Source organism: Vicugna pacos, chromosome 3 (assembly GCF_048564905.1).
Source record: "Vicugna pacos chromosome 3, VicPac4, whole genome shotgun sequence".
Lineage (NCBI taxonomy): Eukaryota > Metazoa > Chordata > Mammalia > Artiodactyla > Camelidae > Vicugna > Vicugna pacos.
In genome coordinates, this window is record NC_132989.1 from 56,145,823 (window position 1) to 56,165,439 (window position 19,617).

The 19,617-nt window shown below is 38.5% G+C and overlaps 3 protein-coding genes and 1 long non-coding RNA gene across 10 annotated transcripts in view; 2 read left to right on the forward strand and 2 right to left on the reverse strand.

The window, feature by feature from the left end:
* Positions 1 to 6,467, forward strand: part of SKIC3 (SKI3 subunit of superkiller complex) — a 74,100-nt gene extending 67,633 nt beyond the window's left edge. For both annotated transcript variants that reach the window (XM_072958367.1, XM_072958368.1), the window contains 3 exons: positions 1,524 to 1,654; positions 3,388 to 3,511; positions 5,574 to 6,467. In XM_072958367.1, coding sequence (XP_072814468.1) covers positions 1,524 to 1,654; positions 3,388 to 3,511; positions 5,574 to 5,648 — 330 coding nt within the window. In that variant the 3' untranslated portion in view covers positions 5,649 to 6,467. The remainder of the gene's footprint in view (positions 1 to 1,523; positions 1,655 to 3,387; positions 3,512 to 5,573) is intronic.
* LOC140695620 (uncharacterized) lies at positions 1,625 to 14,566 on the reverse strand. The gene is made up of 3 exons (XR_012071309.1): positions 13,627 to 14,566; positions 6,965 to 7,181; positions 1,625 to 1,712 (listed from the first exon to the last, which is right to left on the reverse strand). It is a non-coding gene; the product is annotated as an uncharacterized lncRNA (long non-coding RNA).
* Positions 14,567 to 14,806: 240 nt separating this feature from the next.
* The window catches only part of MCTP1 (multiple C2 and transmembrane domain containing 1), a 604,116-nt gene continuing 599,305 nt past the window's right edge, over positions 14,807 to 19,617 (forward strand). For 2 of the 5 annotated variants that reach the window (XM_072958382.1, XM_072958380.1), the window contains exon 1: positions 14,807 to 15,041. The gene's annotated coding sequence lies outside the window, so the exon portion shown is untranslated. The remainder of the gene's footprint in view (positions 15,042 to 19,617) is intronic. The other 3 variants (XM_072958381.1, XM_072958377.1, XM_072958379.1) reach the window with 2 other exon arrangements.
* FAM81B (family with sequence similarity 81 member B) overlaps positions 16,154 to 19,617 on the reverse strand; it is a 46,801-nt gene continuing 43,337 nt past the window's right edge. For both annotated transcript variants that reach the window (XM_072958394.1, XM_072958393.1), the window contains exons 9-10: positions 18,047 to 18,242; positions 16,154 to 16,448 (exon numbers count right to left, since the gene is read on the reverse strand). In XM_072958394.1, coding sequence (XP_072814495.1) covers positions 16,315 to 16,448; positions 18,047 to 18,242 — 330 coding nt within the window. In that variant the 3' untranslated portion in view covers positions 16,154 to 16,314. The remainder of the gene's footprint in view (positions 16,449 to 18,046; positions 18,243 to 19,617) is intronic.

Sequence of the window (19,617 nt, forward strand, 5' to 3'; positions counted from 1 at the left end):
AAAGAGCTAGACATCATTTTACAATGGGACCAGTCAAACACAAATTTCTGATATTTCAGTTGGGGCCTGAAACTACAAGCAAGAAAAGGTAGCAGTGTGGTTCAGAGGAATAAGTCATCCCCTGCTGCCTGTAAGCACACCCTGGTGGGGAGCTGAGGAGATGGGAGTGGGATGCAGATACTACCTTTGGGTGAAGATTGAAGTATTGAAAAGAAGAGAACATTCTAATTATGACTGCTTGTGAATGAATGTCAGAGTCATGAGACCTACTGTAATTTACATCCAGGGGTGGTGGAAAAGTCTCCTTCATATAATAAATTTTAAAGACATGATGAGAGACAAAAATAAGTATATTCTAACCACATTGTTTAATATACCAGTTACATATAGAAGCTATTATATATTAATATTTGGGCTAACTTTGCAGATTACTTTATATGAATTCTTGGAATTTGGAGAGTGCATTATAAAAGCAACCAGTGAGAGTTTTATGTTACCAGTTTTTAAAAATATATTCGGAATAATTTTATTAGTGTGGGCCTTGCCTTACATTCTTTGCCAGATCCTATTGCTCTCAGCTTTGTAGAAGATGCCTCACAACCTCTGTTCTCTGTTTTCAAATTCATTATCTCTATGGCTTTCTCTTCCTTGATTACACAAATTACTATTGTCTGTACTGCACTTAGAGTTTATTGCTCTAACTTTAAAAAAATAATTTAGTGTTTGAGATGGACTGTGTATTGACTCATTATGTTGACTTTGTTAAAACATGTACTGTAGATACCTGTAATCATGAGATCTTGGTTACAATTTGAGGTTTCTAATGAAAGATTTTAAATGCATTTTTTTTCTCCTTAGTATAATTTGTAGAGTGTTTTATTTTCAGTTACTGTTCCTTAGGAAATATTTATCTGTGTTCTTTCTGAGTCAATACATACTATAAGAAACTAAAGTTTGCAACCTAAGAAATGTATTGGTATCTTAACATTTTTCCCATTAAGTGAAATTCTTAAAAAAGTTTTCAGAATTGATGACTTTGATTTAATTTTTTATCTCTGATCTGCTTTGCACCTTTTTCCTATATTGAGATTTCATTAACATATTTCATTTCAGGCTTTTGTCTTCCTTAGATAATTTTGAAATGTAGAACTTTGTATTTATCATAAATAGTTAAAGAATCATGTTAAATTGAGTTTTGTATACTTGGTAGACCAGAAGCTTAGTAATTAATAGATTTTATTCATCTATATAATAGAGTAGTGCATTTTCTTTTAACAAATATTTTAGTGTTTTTTAAAATGATATCTACTCTTTGAAACCTTCCTTTAATCCCAGTCAACCCTTGTTTTGTAGCTCCCTAAGGGTAGGGATCAGATCTTAGCCATTTTGTAGAATTATGCTCCCTGTAGCATTTACATGGCAGCTTGGACAAGTAGGCACTCAGTAAATGAGAACTGATTGCATTTTTCAAAGTGAACATGTCAAATGTTTAATGACTTAATATTTGTCTTTTATTTTTTCAGGCTAATATTTCCAACAATCACTGGCCATCCTTGGTTCAAGAAGCTACAACTGAAGCCTTGAAACTTTGCTTTTGTCCACTGGCTGTCCTTTTACAAGCTTTGTTACAATTCAGCCGCAAAATGGGGGCAAGGTATCAAGAATCTTTTGTTCATTTTTTTCTTGGAAATATTTCTTCACTTTTAATCCTTCTAGGAAACAAAGATTTAGAATTAGTTTAAACAACTTTGGTATAATTCATACATATATATCTACTATGGACAGGCTAGTTCTAATAGCCCAATAAAGAAGAAAATAAAGTCTTAAAATTATTTTTAAAAAGTAATTTGGTAAACAGATATAGAATATGAGAGATCTGGCATGACAGCATTTCAAGTGAAGAAGGCCTTGGAATTTTTGCTTTTCACTTATTTTAGGTTGACCCAACAGTATATAAATGTGGATTCTAGAAACAAACAAAATCCAGAAGACCCAAGTTCAAGGCTAGGTTGACATAAGTTATTGCAAGATAGTAAGCTATGAAAAAAGTAATAAATATTGAAAAGTGGGAGACATTATAAATAATGTGGTTTTTATATCTAGAAAAATCCAAAAGCTTCATAGATTAAAATATAAAAATTTTAGCCATCTTTTTATTGAAGGAGGGGATGGGGTTAGAAATAAGTTTGAAGAAAATTACTTAAACATTATATGGATGGAAAAACAGACAAGAATATTTTTAAATTCTGAGAATAATATCTAGCTCTAATGGATATCACATGTAATACAAAGCACCTGTAAGTAAAACAGTGGCTTAGGAGCATACGTTACTGGAACAGAATAGACATTATAGATATAGTGCTTAATACATATAAATATGTGACAGAGGTCACATCAGCACTACAAAATAGGAGTGAAGGAAGAGTTAAGACCTATGGCTAATAGGCAGTTCCAGCACCATTTATTTATTTTGGGAGGCCATTATTTATATGACTGATTTTACCAGGAAATACTTCAGCGTATAATTTGAACTTCCTAACGAACTCCTTCTGCTGAATTCAGTATCCATGACTTAGGGGGCCGTAACCCACAACCCCTCGTAATCTCTGTCAGCACCTCCCATAATTTTTATCACCACCCAAAATCAGCCCAAATAAACACAGCTAAAGAAAAAACAGTGTACTTGCTAAGTGATTCCTATGTAAAAGCATCTTCAAGACAAGTTCTTTAGCTTCTCTTTGAAACCAATTGCTACTTATTCAGCAGTTTTGAAGTTACCACGGTTTGTGTTTTTTCTTCCAGTACAGAAGTTTTTAGAGTTATAGATATTAGTAAGTTAGGAAAGAAACAATTAAAACACAACTGTAAATCAGCCTGTTATTTACATATTCTTGAAAAAACACACTAAAAGCTTGATATTATACACTTAGCCTCTAGTATAGATGTTAAATATTTCTTCTTGTTCCACTCTATCCTATCTTTGTATTATTTATTGATGTATTTATTACCTGCCTATTTAAAAAAAAAAAGTAGAGGTAGAGCATGCAGAAGTGCTCATAAAATAGGGACCATTTCCCCATTGTATTTGGAATGAACCTTAATTTACATATCTGCAAAATGGGAATAGTAATAGCACTCTTATGTTGCAAGATTGTGAATGTTAAATGTGACCATATGTGTAAAACGTTTAGCATAGTACCTCATATATAAAAAACACTTAATAAATATTAACCATTATTATTACATGTATAAAAAACTCATGAGTATTCAGCACCATGCCTGTAAAAGAATGGGAAAGATAATGTGTGCCTGCAACTTGTGTATGAAATATCTTGTATTAATTTAGTAAATTTGTTAATTTACTAAATGTAAATATCTTTTTCCCAGAGAAACACGGCGACTTTTGGAGAGAGTGGTGTATCAGCCTGGGTATCCCAGGTCTATTGTGTCAACTGCACGTTGGTACCTGCTGAGACACTTACATGCCAAAAATGACGATGAGCTCATTGGTGTAAGAGTTGATTTTATTAAAAATATTTCATCTTGGACCTTTGTTAGAGGAGGGGTGAGAGTTACTGTGCTATGCCTCTCAGGATGTCTCATAGCATCCCTCACCACTCTAACCACTGATGCCAGTAACACTGCCCTCCTCCCTTCACCCAGCTTGTAGCAACTGAAAATGCCTTCTAGACATTGCCACATCATACGTGAGGTGTGATCACCCCTGGTTGAGAACCACTGATTTAACCTGTGGGAAATACATGCCCCTAGTGTACTCTGTAGCATAAGAAAAGATAGACGAAGGTGCCAAGTCCTGGTTGTAATATTCCTTATGACCATTGTAGTGGAGGCAAATAGGTAGATAGGCTAGGTTTAGAAGTAGTAGAATTTAATGGAATGTGCATGTTATCTTTGGAAAAATTATTTTACTTCTTATTGTCTTTTCTGTAAAATGCACATGACAATTTTTACTCTATTTCTCATGGCATGGCTCTGGTATCTAAATATGTAAACATAAATAGTTGACCCTTGACCAACATGGGTTTGAACTGTGTGAGTCCACTTATATGCAGATTCTTTCAATAGTAAATACTCTAGTACTATAAGATCTGTGGTTGGTTGAATCTGTAGATGCAGAACCTTGGATATGGAGGGCTGACTATGAGGAATACATGGATTTTCTCCACTGTGCAGAGGGTCTGTGCCCCTAACCCCACAACGTTCAGTGGTCAACTGTGTGTGTGTGTGTGTGTATTATATATATACTATATACACACACATATACATTTTTTAAAAGGAAGAGTATGTAAAACACTTTTTGGGTTAAAATTCTTATAACTTCAGCCAATAATTTTGGGGGGGGGGCAGGGGGAGTAGGTTTCTTTATTTCTTTATGTATTTAATGGAGGTGCTGGGGATCGAACCCAGGACCTCATGCATGCTAAGCACACATTCTACCACTGAGCTATATCCTCCTCCCAGCCAGCAATTTTAAAATCACAATGAAAATTAATGAGAAGTTTTTTTTAATACCTACAGCATTTGAAATACTGTTTGGTGTAGTGAAACATACAATATTAAATAAATACTGATGAAAACAATGCTTGGAGAAAGGCATTTCAATGTTGGGAGACAGTTCCCCAGGGTCTCTTGCATTTCTAAACATCCTGTGAGCAGAGGACCTGACTGCCCATTGTTCTGGACTGTTTTTTCAAGGATGTTTGTATAATGAGAGCCTTGGGAGCCTGAGATAAGTGTCTCCCTCCAAAAGCAGAGAGTGGTCATGAGTCAAGTCTCCTGGGCTCAGGGTTCCTCTCTTGTCAGGCAGCCCACTGTGTATGTGGGGAACTGTATGCATCCATCCATGTCACCTCTTTGAGACTAGAGCGCCAGGGGAACACACGCAAATATGTTAATGTTCATGGTGTTCGCTATACCATGAGTGATAAAGACTTTTTGTTAATTCTCTGACCCAGGAGGCCTGTGCTTTTTGGCAGTATCCATGCAACTGTGACAGCTAACTTATTAGCTGGCAAAGAGAGCAAAATCTTGACCCTTCACAATGTTTGAAAATGAACAATCAAAAAACATTTTAGTAATCAAATGATCATCTGAAATTAATCTAGCTTGTGGAATTGGTGAAAATCATGGAAGAGTTCTTGATAGAGCTTAAAACCTTGAGCCTCGAGCCTCAGCTGTGGTTTTAAAGGAAAGCAATGTCATTTGGACAGTTCTATGCATAAAATGGTCTTCGGGGTGAGGGTTTAGAGGTGACAGTATTGTAAGTAAAGACTCTAAACAAAACTGTTAATTTTATGCAGTGCTGACAGTGGTAATAGTCAAAACGTTGACATCTATACTAATTGAGCATTTGAACAAATTGTGTTTATGTCTGATGTTAGCTTTGGTTGAACAGTTTATTTTAGGAAAAATGACTGAAATATTGCACATAGTCACTTTTCTTTTGTAGTTTGATATTGCCTGCTGCCCTTTAGCATACTTGGCTTCTATGAGTCAAATGTAGATATTGTTAATAAATAAACACTAATGTTCCTGTGTGTGATTTTCCACAGGTGCTGATAAACAATGCCACAACTCACGGAGATACAAGAGCATTGGAACTGAATCAGAAATTGTCCTCACAATAACAATGCATTATTTTAGAAGTAAGCAAGCAAAGAAAAAGCTATTAGAAAGAAGGAAACAATGAATCAAGACTTTTCCCTAAAGCAACAGTTTAAAAAACTATAGTTATAATCATCTATGCCTTTTTTAAATCTAGAGATATTTAAGTTCTTAAGCTAGGGATGTAATTTGCTGTAAACTCTTAATATAACTTTAATCTGGAAAACATATTTGATTTTGAAAAGTCCATAATTAAAGGAAGAACCATGATTCCCTTAGTTGCTTAGTTTTTTGTAAACCATTATTTCCTCCATCTTGCCTGGTGCACAATAGGATTTTTTTAAGTAACCCCTTACAATAAGGCCTTAATGGTCATTTTCTAAATAATATGCAAAAGCATATTAGCACAAAGCAGCATTTCATTTGTTAAACAACAAATTCAAAGATTTAATTCCTTCTATGAATGCTAGAGTTCAGGAGACCAACTCATCTAAAATCCAGATAATCTTATAACAAATAATGGTTCATCTCAGATTCTGTTGAAGCATAATATAAATGTTGGTGAGTCTTAGACTGTTAATGGATATGTTTATGTAATTCAAAACACTCAGGTGTATGGCTATATTTAAAAAATTAATGGAAAATTTTGGAAAAATGCTGACAGTATTTAATCATGTAGTTCCTTCAACTATGATAAGATGAACTTTCTTAACTAAAAAAATACAATGTCTTGTTTTCTTTATAGTATCAATATCAGATATAATTTCAAATTTTAAAACTTGAAAGCACATTTACGTGTTTTATTTTTTCAAAAAACCCTTTATATATTTGAAGAAGCTGTACATTGCCTGCTTTGGATTTGTGGTCTTAAAAAATGTTTTCAGACATTTACATATTTATTGTATGAAAGTAGGTAATCATATAATTTATGCACATAGTTTCTCTAAACCATCAGCTTCACAATATTACTTTGTGAGGTAATATAACTTGATAATATTCTGTAAATTTTACTTCAGAAGTTAACCTATTGAACTAACTAATAATTAGATGAATCCCCAAATTTCACTGAATATTATCATCATTGAGACCTATGCAGTCAGAATCTTTTAAGAGTAGGCGCTATGAGTGCATGTTAAAGGCATGCGAGAGAGTCTAATGTTGGGCCATCAGGTTTGTGAACTGCTGTCCATTGATGATCCTGTCCTCACAACTGTCAAACAGATTCAGTGCTTTTAACAGCCTGGTCCATACACTGAGCAGAGCTGCACTGAAAAGGCTGCCTGTGCAGCCCTGGTGCGCACGCCCTCCTGCTTCCTCAGGAAGGCACATGGGCCTTTACCTGCAGAATGAGCTGCAGCCATCTACTTGCATGTTTACGAGTCAGTTCTTGTTCTCCATCTGCTTTCTGGGCGTCACTTGCTTCACAAGGTCACTCACCGACACTATGGACTTGGCTAGCCTTTGCTCCAGGCCTGTATCCAAGGAGTAAGCTTTTGATTCCATTGCCTAGTTCTGGCCTTCAGGAACCAAAGACCCAGGTTTTCTAGAAAGGAAAACTGGAAAATACTTTTGTTATAGTATCTCAGGTAATTCTTTTTTTGCATGGATGTAGACACATCCTCTCTTTTGCTTGTTGTCTTCGCTTCAAATTACTGCCCAGTTACTGTGAGCCTCGAACCATTCCCAACTATACAATTTATATAGAACTGACTTTGTGCCAGACCTATGGTAAGTGTTTAAACATTGTCATTTAATCTCAGTAAAGGAGAATGGTGCTAAACAGCATGCTTAAAGCAAAGAAAATTCGAAGTCAGTCAGTGTTATCAGATTCTAGGAACTTGAAAAGTGACTGAAATTTCTCTTCAGAGTTTATATTTAAGTTTAATTAGATTAAAAGTTATTTCCTGAAATACCAATATTTAGCATCCATATTAACTATTTCACTTTATTCATTATTTCTTTGAGAATCATAGTATATTTTCTACTAATTTTTATTTATTTGCTTATTGATTAATTAGATGTTTATAGGCTAGCTTGGCATCTGATAATTTCTTATGGGAGAAGTGCATTTCAGCTTATGAGTAAACTTTTGAAACACAATCTGTTTGGGATCACTTGTCATATTTCTTGAAATGTCCCTTGCATTAATTTCTTGTCAGGACTAAAAACACTGTAGTTTAAAATGCTTTACTCTTCTTCCACTTTATAAAATGAGTTGACAACTTCCTTTAATTTGGGAATTATACAGAGCAGGATTAGACAGCAATACTCAGTTTGTACATTAAGGCAATTAAAAGGTGTGGTTATTTAAAGCAATATGAAACATAATAGTTAGGTAAATATTTTATGCTAAGTAACATATAAATGCGAAAGATATGTATTTGGTTACTCCATAAAGAAATTTGGGGAGATTTTAAAGAACACAAAAATGAAACATATTTTATGTATGAGTCAGTGTGGCTTGCAGATTTTACTTTTTGTGCATTAAAAAATGTGAAAACTTTGTTTTGACAAAGTTGACCCTTGTCTCTATTCAGGTCTTCCTTTTTCCCACTTTAGTTTTAATGGATAGAAAACTTCTTGGGCTTCCATGCTGCTTGTTATAAGGTATAGCACTCAGCTGCTGGTTACAAACTTGTAGGAGAGGAACTTTAGAAAGATACATTTGTGTATCACATACAAGTACAGTAATCTTTCCGTGTGTGTGTGTGTGTGTGTGTGTGTGTGTGAAAGTAAAAGGTCATCATTTTTGGGTTAGAAAATATAGTCACTTAAGATCTATTGCACCTGAAGACCACTCGCAATGTCTAGCTATCCCTGTGCTGTATAATAATTCCTTTCTTCGGCTGATTAGCAACTTTTTGCATAGCAGTATTACTTTAAATTCTAGTGTAAGACAGATGCCCTATACAACTATTTTTTGTATAAATGCTAAATTATCTTTAGACCTCAAAATGTTTTGAAATAAGAAATTTAAGAGTAGTATTTCTTTAACAGTATTATGAAATGTTTGCAACATTTTTTCTTGTATTTTGAACTTGAAATACCTATTTATTTTAGTGAAGGGAAATGATGCAAGAAGAGAGATCATTAAAATTGGAGTATCTGTTGAAAAAGGCAGTGGGTTCCATATTATATCACTGAACTGTTGAAATAATTAGCATGTCGTGATCTCTCCTGAGTTTGAATCATTACAAAAGTTCATTTGGGCTTAATGCTTCACCACATATGTTCCCTGTATATAATACCTATTATAAAAACATATTTAAGTTATATTAATTTTTCTGGAGAGATGATAGGTAATGAAAAAATGCTTATCTTGTTATTTTTGCTTGTGGTAGGCAGAAAAATGACCTCCTAAAGGATCCAGGTCCTAATCCCTGGAATTTGTGAGTATGAGGCAAAAGAGACTATGCAGATATGATTGATTAGTGGTTTGGACCTTGAGATGGAGAGATTAGCCTGGATCGTCCAGGTGAAGCCAGTTTAATCAGAAGAATCCTTACAAGGGGAGAGCCTGTCAGAGAGAGAAAAGTGACAAAGGAAGAAGGTCAGAGAGATTTGACATTGTTGGCTTTGAAGATGGAAAAAGAGGGCTACCAGACATGTTAATAAGGGTGGCCTCTAGAAACTGGAAAAAGCAGACTTTGTCCTATGGAGTTCCCAGAAAGGGATGCAGCCTGCTAATACTTCAGTTGTAGCCTGGTGAGACCCATGTTGGACTTCTGACTTACAGAACTGTAAGATAATAATTTCATACTGTTTTTAACCCACTAAGTTCGTGGTAATTGTTATGACAGCAGTAGAAAATTAGGACACTGCTCATTGTGAAAACCATTAAAATGAAAACACATCCGTTTGAATTTGAATTTTACCAGATCACTACAACTGGGGATCGTCATCTAAATTGTTGCCCAAAAAGAGGGTCATCAGATGAAGATGATGAGTTATTAAAAATGGTTATTGTGAAAATATAAATTTCAAAAGTATTTAAGTTTAAGGAATATGAGGCTGTTTGTTTCTGTAATAGTATCCGTCTGCTCTGATTTGACATTCTACTCACAGCACAGCATCACCAACATAGTTAAGTACTTCACTCCAATTCTCTTTAAAAGGAACTGCATTAAATTATACTCACAAAACCTAAGTAGCATATTTCAAACTGGGTTTCAATATTGAATGAGGATGTGACTGAATAAGTCTTATCTCTTGGCCTTTTATGTGAATTTGTAAAATCAGGACCTTGAGCTAGATTTCAAATGGCAGCATTCTGTTTTTCTGAGGTCACCAAGGTTTTCCAAGTCCAAAGAGAGCTAAAGCGAAATACTGAAATAAACTGCTTGGTGCAGTACCCGCAAAGCAGCAGTTTCCTGGTTTCCAGTGAACAGCCTGCTGCCACAACCCCCCACCCCCGCTTACAAACCTGCTTAGGGTAGAACCCCTTTTAAAAGAGACTTCACTGTACAAAGGTGGGTAATCAGTACCAGGTACTAAGACCCTGAGAAGGAAAGTAGAACTACACTTTGAGAATATTTCAATGAAAGCCAGCTTCTGTGAATGGTTGAATGGAGTTATATGTGCCTGCTACGTGCCAAACAGGTTATATATACTTCATTCAGAGAGACCACTCACATTAAGTAGAATGTGCATGTTGTTTGATTATCTGACTTCCAGGTGACTTAAATAACTTGAATTTCTAAGACTGCCTTTTTAATGTCATTTCCTCCCCTTTGATCATGCAAAATATGGTCATTGCTTAATCTCCATGGAGAAAAAAAGCTGCATAGTTCAGAATCAGGTGATCAGGAGTTATTTTGGAAAACCACTGTATTCTGTTTTTAAAAGTTCTAGTCTCAATTGTTCTGTCCAATTTTAGTAGATCAAGAAACGGAAAATAGTGTACAAACAGTTTTTATGTGAAGACTATTTGCTGGCTTTGGGAGTTTGGAAATTAGCCTGGTGAGAAGTCAGGTGGTGTGCAAGAAAGACTACTGCAGGGTCTGTCTTGGCAGACAGAGTTACGTGGGTTTTTTTGCCTTTGTGCATTCCTGGTAGTGTTAATTTCTTTTATGTTTGAGACACAAGTGTCTCTGGGCACAACAGAAAAGCCAGATGGAACAGAAGTTTCTTTGTGTTGGAAAGAAGGAGATTGGAGAGAAAAGGCACTGCTGAGAAGGCAAATTATATTGTCAAAAGCAGCTTCGAGAGGATAGAAATAAATGTATCTCAAAATTGCCTGAGGCCAGCCCTGCAGTTTGTCAGATCAAGTGTCATGTATATGGTGGCATGGCTTTTGTGTCAAAGAACTAGTTTCAGAATAAATTATTTATTAGCTCACTAGACCCAGATTTAGGCAGCAGTGAATACCTGTGAACATCGGGAAATATATAGGCAGCATTAAGCTTTTGTACACATCAAGTAGCATCTAAGAAAGCCCAAGTAAGATCTAACATTGCAGAGGACCTGGTGCTACCACTGGCTTCAGCAGAGGAGTTTTTTGTGCTTGTGAGGTAGTGGTCACTACCTCCCAGGGCCTTGGCATCCAGGGACTTACAGCAGGGATAGAGTGAATGCCTGCTGTGTGCCAGGCTCTTTACATTGTCACCTGATTTCATTCCCACATAATTTTTTATGGTAGGTATTACCCTCATTTTACAGTGAGAGAGAGAGAGTATAAGCAAGCTGAGAGATTCACTCTTTTAAAATTGTCTATATTCTTAGGCAGACAGAATCTGGCCCCCAAGGTAATTTCCAATATTATTGTCAAATTTTGTTAATAATTGCTGCCACCTCAAAGAAATGTGAATGAGTTGAGGTGCGTGTCTTTGGGACTGACTCAGTTAGCCTTCCAAGGTGTATTCTGATGATACCATGTACCTGGTGCCACTATCTGAATTCTAGGAAGAACCTTAGGAGGAAGGGAATCTTTTCCAAAGGACTAACTTTGCAGATTTGTTACTGTTGCCTTCAGCTTTATTTGCTAATTCAAACCTATGCAATGATAAGGAATACTCCACCCTTGTTAGGTTTTGAACTCGATAGAAACTGAGGCCAATAGTGAGCTAATTGTTTCAGTTAATTCTTGATAATATCACAAATGCCAGCCCTTGGTTTTTGCTTTGGCTTTTCTAACCTCTCTTCCATCGACTGGACTTTCTTTTGGCCCTCCCATTTCTTTAGGTACTTAGCGCTTCCTGGTTTTGAAAGACCTTGCTCTCCTTAGTTATCAACTAATCCCTGCAGAGGAGGTATCCATAAGGTTCATGAGTGTGTGTTCTTTGTGAAGATTTTATGCTGTAAATACTTAAAAGCCTTTAAGTGCTAAACAGTGGAATTTAGGTATAAAGACAAGGTAGATTCCTTGGTTTAGGAGTTGTTTTGGGTTGCAGGAGTGGGTTTATCCAGCATCATTTCCATGCTTCCATGTAGGCCCTGTGCACTTGAAGTCCATCCCTGCATATTTCCCCTGTGAAGGCAGTGCATTACTTTTTTGGAGAAGCATCTGGTAGTTGGATACTAATGACTTTGACCCTGTAGTAGTGGCTATTGGATTTGCTTCTGTTGACCAGGACTTATGGAGGAAATATGCTTCTCTAGGCATTGGCCCCAGCACCTTGCCCACCTCCAGTCAATGACCATGTTTCTATAGCTGTTAGCCTCCCTCCCCAGAGACAATACGACATGGTTTTAAAGTAGAGGAATACTTCCTCAATTATAATTTTGTTCCAAGAGTAATCTATACTTTGCACTTCCTTCTGATTTGATCCATGTCTAAATTTACTGCAAGTCAGTATATATAGTACAAGGACCTTTTTGAATTCACATGTTCTTAGAACACTGATCTGAATTAGAGTTGGATAGAAGAGTACCATGTGGGGTGGAGGGGGGGGGAGAGTACCATGGAACTTGTTTTTTTACATAAAGATCAAAATCTCTGTTTATTATTATTAATCAGTACCATTTATCAAGTGCAATACCTACGATGTACCATTAGATGGTCTACATATATTTTGAGAAACAATACAGCAGAATGTTTAAGAGCAAATTCTCTAGACTGATGAGTTCAAATCCTAGCTCCACTTCATGCTAGCTGTGTAACCTTATGTAAATTACCTAAGTCTGTGCCTCAGTAATCGGTGTCTGTTTGGAGGATTAAATGAGTAATTCAGGTAGAGTGCTTAGAGCAGTCTCTGATATCTGGTAATAGTTCAATAAATGTTTTTCTAATTCTTCTAATAACGTACAAGGTAGATATTTTTATTCCCATTTTAAGATGAGTGAATTACGACTCCAAAGTTAGAAAACACATCCGAAGTCACACAGATAATAATTGGTGGCACTGGTTCTAACTCAGGTCTGTCAGACCTCAAGGCTTCTCAGCATAGAAGTTTGGATTATTTTTCTGTGTTCTCCGTTTGTCTTTGAGGGTTATAAAAGAGGTCCTGGTTTATGAACTGCTGAGCACATCAATCATTTTTCACTCACATCACATGTGCAAATATCTTCTGAAAATGAAGTGGGAAAACTTTACCAAGGAACATGGGCTTATGGAAGTTTGGTCTGTGGAGCTGGAAAATTTCATGACTGTATATTAAAGGGAAGATCTGAAGCAGCAAACCTTTATCACAAATGTATGTGACTTGAATTTCCTGAAGAGGGAAATGCCAAGCTGGCTAGGGGCCAAAACAGCCTCATATTTTTCCTGGCAATAATCCTGCCTCTCTCTGGGAGGGCTCACCACTTCTCTGAGAAGATGCAGCACATTTTATTTCACAGTATGAAGGGCAATCTGAAAGCATTTCTAACCTTCCTCCTTGAGTTATGTAATACACCCAAATTTTGAGTTTACATTGTAGGACAGAGTCTTCTTCAACAGGCAGAGATTTGTTGAACTCTAGCTTGATATGTTGACACCATCTGCTGGCAGGAACTCCCAGGGAAGACAAACTCTCCAACTATGATCCCTCCTCTCCTGCTTCACTGCTGTCTCTGTGTACTCACCTAGGGACTTCGAGGCTCCTCTGCTGCCTGTTCCTTCAGTGTCAGGTGTCCTCTAGTTCTTTTCTGGTCTCTGTTTCTCACTGTAATCATCATGTCTCCCACACCACCCCTCCCAAGCCTAGGCAATCTCTTCCTTCCTCACTCATAACTCCAGTAACCATTTCTGTGCTAAATCCTCAGTTCAAATCTGTCTCTCACACTCCAGGTCCTTATCCCTCACTAACCACTGGATCCCTCCACTTGGACATCCCCTCAGTATCTCCAAATAAATTAGTTTAAAACTGAGCTCATCATTCTCCCTCTCCTGCATTATCTCCCTCCTTTCCCACCCAAGTTTGTTTCTCCCACTGTGTCTGTAACCTCTTGTCCATACTACAGCCAGAGGGGTTTCTCTAAAACACAAAACTGATAATGTCACTCTCCTATTTGAAATCCTTTAAAGGCTATTCTGGCCCTGAGACAGGGCCCAAGTCCCTCAACATGAGTTATAAGGCCCTTGTGATCAGACACCCCACTCCCCTAACTTCTCCAGTTTCCTCTTTCCTGCTCCCCTCCTCCAGTCCTTCTCCCCTACCTCCCACCACACACACTCTAGGTTCTGACCATTTTGAACCTCTTCGGTTCCGGCATGGGTCCCATTCTTTTGGCCTCCAGGCCTTTGGTTAGGCTGCACCACCTGCCTGAGCCCCCACCTCTTACCAATCAGGCCCCTTTCCCTTGGCTAACTTCTGTTTATGCTTTAGAGATCTCAGTTTAGATATTCCTTCTTCTTGAAGACCCCTGCGCCTGATTCCCCATGTTTTTGCTAAATGCCTCTCCCAGGTGCTCCCATTAGACCCTTTACTTGCTCAGGTATTTGCAAATTTGATTGTTGGCCTTTTCCACTGGACTGTAAGTTCCCTGAGGGCAGGGTCCGTGTTTAATATTGTATCCCCAGTGCCCAGCACATGAATGAACTGTCGGCAGCCTTAAGTGAGTAGGCCGTGGGACCCAGGTCATAGGTCACAATAACTTGCCTGTGTCTGAGGTAAGAAGTAAATGTACGCATGCGCCGGTAGCATTATGTAAACATGAATAATACGCATGCGCGAATCGCATGCGTCAGCATTATGAACAATACGCATGTGCGGGCAGAATAAACAAAGGACGAGCGTTCCACGCGGGCGGCGCGCCATCTTGTTGAACTGAAAGAAAGCCTCGCCACTGCCTCTTGCCACAGGAGCCACCCGCTTGAACTAGAATAAAGTTCTGTTTCACTCCGTGTCGGCTCTTCGCGCATTATGTCGGCTCCTCACGCATTTTTTCCAGTTGGGCAGCTCACCTCATCGAATCCCTCTCCAGCCTCCCTCGGCTGACAGAACAAAGGCTGTGAAAATATGAATAACTTACAAAAGTTTGGAGACCCTACTTATAAGGTAAAAACATGAATATGTATGTGTGTTTGCATATATATTACAGATCAAGTTTTTCCTTCTTGGTGTTTTTGAGTGCTACTTGCTGATACTGTCGGTGACACCATAAAAGTGAGAAGATGTTTGGTAAGTTTCTGCAGAAAAAGAGAGGGCTCATGGTGTCCAGAGCACTCTGGGGATGCTATTTCTTTGACCTTGAGCCTTACTGCTGTCCGGCTATCAGGTGGTGAGTGTATCCACCTTACAGTGAGGCTCAGAAGGCAGTTATGTGGGGGATTTGTCCTTCATCTTCAGTAGGGAAACAGAATATTTTGAACATTACCATTTAGTCCTCAGTGTAAATAATTTCGTATGAGGGCAGGTGGGCAGGTTTGGCTAAGGAAGGCAAAGGCAAGAAATGTTGGGTGTCAGTGAAACCCTAGGGCTAGCCACGCCTACTTAGATGGTGTTTGTGCCTAAAGTGAGGACTCTCTGAGACATTTTAACATGTGCCTCAAGTCTGCAAGTGAATCTGGAATGCAGGCTCTGTGATGCTCACACCTTCTCCTGTATCTGGGGGGAGAGAAGTCTGACATTTCCCAAAGAATTAAGTGTCGGTGTGTGATAAAGAATAAAGTGCCTTGTATACTGAACTTCTCAAGGGGGACTGTTCATTTCTGTCATCCTTTTTGATCTGTTGCAAAATAAAGGCAAAAGGAGGGAAGCTCAGTGCGCCACTGGTCCCCCAAGCAGAGGTGGATTTACTATGAAATGATGGCTCTTGAACTCCAGGGCCTCTCATTTACATGAGCTCTACCAATTGAACTAGTTGCTCATGCTTATAAGTGGTTTCATATAAAACCAGATTTCTGGTTTCTTATGAAAAATAAAATTTTTGGCAATAATGGATTATATGTATGTTAATAATGAACTGGGGCTGCCTAGTGGCTATTCTTTTTAGACAGTTAAGTGGTCTCCAATTTTCCACAGTTTCTACCATTCTTTAATGTACTATACCAGGCCTACTTCACTCATTTATGTACCATATGTAGATCTGTGGGCAAATAAAAATATGAAAAGGCATATATGGAAAGAAATTCCTTAAGTTTTTCATTAGTAAATTAGTGAAGACATCATAAAGCTTCTTTGCTTTATTGGGTTTTCTGGTACATTTATCTCCTTAAAAAGGTGGTAAGAAATAGAAGCAGTAAACATCCCAGAGATATTAACTTTCTTTTCCCCGTCTTTCCCAACAAACCACCCCACTGGCTGGTGAAAAAGGAGATGAATGGGAAGTTTACACTTCCTGGAGTTCCACTATCTTACGCTGTAATTTCTTTAGGTCTTTCTGTACTTTATATTTCTCTAAATCCATCTTTGTTTTCTGTATTCGCTGGAGGGAGCTGAGAGAGTCATGAATCGATTCAAATCCTGTAAGAGGATATGAGAATAGGTGTACTGCAACCGAACAATGCATTGGAACTTTTTAATTTTTTAACAAAAGTTGCTAATCAGCAGTCTGGCCATAGCTGATCATTATTTAATTCAAAGCACATTAAATTCTGTTAAGACAAGTCTAAAAATATAAGATAATCCATTTCTTGTATGTCATGAAGATGCATTAGCAACAGTGTTTTAGCTTGCATCTGGCTTTATCGTGAAAATTCAGTTCCTCTCCTCCACCCCAAAATATTGCATAATGAAATAATTCTGTATTTCCAGAGAGAAATTTAAAATACCTTATTTCTGTTTACTTTGACAAAAACTTTGGATGGTCTTGTATTCTTGTTACGAAATTGAAAGCAAGGGCCACAGATGAGATTTTAAACCTCTGAACGTCACCTGTCTGAGGGACCCAAGGAATGGCCACGGACAGTGCCCGACCCCTACCTCTGCCCTCAGCTATTTACATCTTTCTTACGCAAGTCTAGCAAACTCATAACCACAGCCTACCAGACCTCAAGCTTCTTAGGGTACAGCCCATTTCTTATTCACTGGAGACTTTCACATAATCATTTCTCTACCCATTTTTATTAAAGGCATAAAAGAGCAAACCATTAGTTTGGAGTCCCCATTTGCTATACTCCCACTTCGTAAAATGCAGAAACATGTAGACTGCAAATTTCTCTTCATTTCATTCTGGGGTGGTACTAATGGAATGACTAAATTAAACCTCTGGTAGCTAAGTAGCAAGCAGGGCCCTAAAAGAAGGGCCAGTTAATTTGGGGATATCCTTCCTGGCCAGAAAATTCATTCTTTTGATTTGGTGGTGGGAGTTGGAGGGCAGGAGTGGTGAGGGTCAGGTATTCTATGCCAGGAACATCTGGCAGAATGAGACCATAATGTCTTCCCAGAACATCTCCAAAGGCATCTCCATAATGGACCAAAATTTGTTAGAATTTACATGAATTTTTCTGGCATCTAGAGGAAAGGAAATGAGTTGGGGCTTTCTCTCATAAAGGAACCTTCTGATTCCTGGTAATTCCCTCAGAATTGTGACTCGAGGCAGATGGCTGCTCCACAACCCGTGTCCCATGTCCTTCCCTCTGACAAATTAGATGAGCCTTTCAAATCAATCCTCTTTGAAGTTAGCTCAGCTTGACTCTGCCACCACTAGCCTCCTTAAGAAGAAAAGCAGTCATTATACTGGACTCCATTAACTCATCTCTCTTTCTCACTTCTAAACGTCAGGTCTCCAGTCTGACATCTGTCTAGGCTCATTACTTGCAGTCAATGCGGGGCATTTGACTTAGGCTTCTATGATTCTGTGATCTTAGAGTTTAAGCTCACAGCAATGGCAAGCTTGTGACATTGCCAAGTGTGAATGAAGAAAGTCTATTTTTACGTATTTATCTACCTACCAGTGACATGCTGATATTCTATGGGATATTTAAGAAATTCAGATTAAATACAAAAGGATGTCACTGATAACGAGACTGATTCCTGGCCATGAGCTCAAAGTAGAAAACCCTGAGGGACTGGGTAGAAAAGGATGACTGTTCTTGACTTAAGCAAAGGTATCTGCTCACCTGATTGATATTCATTCTGCATTTTCTCTAATTCACCCCAGATGAGCTTTTCCAGTTGGTTCATCTTTTTGAATAGTTTATTTTCTATATGCTTTACTTTGTTTAATTCTGCTTCCTGTTTTCGTGTGTTAATGAAATTCTCTAACTTGCTTGAAAGCTGCAGTAATTTTTCTTCCATTTTATTTTCAGACGTAGCCTATAAAAGATATCATGGGGTCAAACTGCTGAAAAGAAAACCTGTGTTGATTTGTCTTTCAGTTTAGATGATTTTTTTTTTAACAAATCTACTTTTCCATGTTGAACACGAAAATTCAAACCAAGTTCCCTTGTATCTAAAAACTGTGTTCACAAGTGGAAGAGTTAATTCCTTTGTTTGGCCTTGTTCATTTGTAGTTTCTGGAGCTCTACCTGGTACAAGAGAAAAGAAAAGAAAGGCTGTGGTCTTGCTAAAATACCTTGAGGATTTGGGATTTTAGTCTAGTGTTTAGAGACGTGTAGCCAAGGCAGGCATTTTTAGATACTGCTTAACCTGAGCTCCCCGCATGTGCTCCTGGTGTTAGATGTGTTATTCCCCCGAACCTCCTGTCTCTCCCTGGGCAGGCTTCAGCTAGAATGGTGGTTCTCCATCCATGCTGTGTAACAGAAGTCACTGGGGTCATCCCACTCTGCCCCTCCCCACATTCTGATTCAGTTGGTCTCTGATGGAGCTCAGGAATTGTTGGCATTTAAAAGCTCTCCAGGTGATTCTAAGGTAATGCACCACAGGAGGCAGGAGACAGAGGCAGCCTGAGGCTAATTAGCTCCTCCTCCCTCCCCTACGGGGAATTAGGAGCAGAGGTGAGACTGATTTTAGCCCCTTTGCTTCTCCTCTCTTTGGTCCTGCCTGTCTCAGGAATGGTGTATTCCAGTCTCTCCTCCTTGCAGTGGGAGGTTTTTGTCCACAAGTGACCCTGTGGTCACCCAGTGCTGCCTAGAACTGGTGGGGGAGTCTGCCTAAATCCTGGAGAAGGACTAGCAGGCCCACTTGGCTGCAGACCTGACCGCATCTACTTTAACGGCCTTATCAGTGATGCAGCTCTAAGATTTGTCTTCCTCTCTGGGGCTCCTACCTCTATCCGTTTTTAACAAACTCAGGTGGAGTCACGGGAGCGTTATTTACTGGGCTGCCTAGAGCCCCTTTACTGACATTTCAGAAACATCTTATCTGAATCATCTGCTAGGCTGGCAGCCACTGGTGCCACTGATGGCCCTGTGCTGCTCTCCCCTGGGGCTCAGCAGCGAGGCCGCTGTGCTGGGCGCAGTGGGAGCCTGTGACAGATTTCTCACCTCCAAACTTGGGGGTGTCTCTACAAGGTCTGACCTGGCAAAGGAGTTTTGAAAACCTAGATCTCCCGGTGGATCTCTGGAAAGGTAAAGTGACTTGTCTAAGGCGGTCAGTTTTCAGGCTTTATTGTTATCTAAGCATCATCCAGGGACCTTGTTCAGGAGGACAGATTCCCAAGGGGAGGCTCTGGAGGGTCAGATGCTCTGGGTTGAGACCAGGAATCTGTACTTTAAAAAATTCCCTTTAG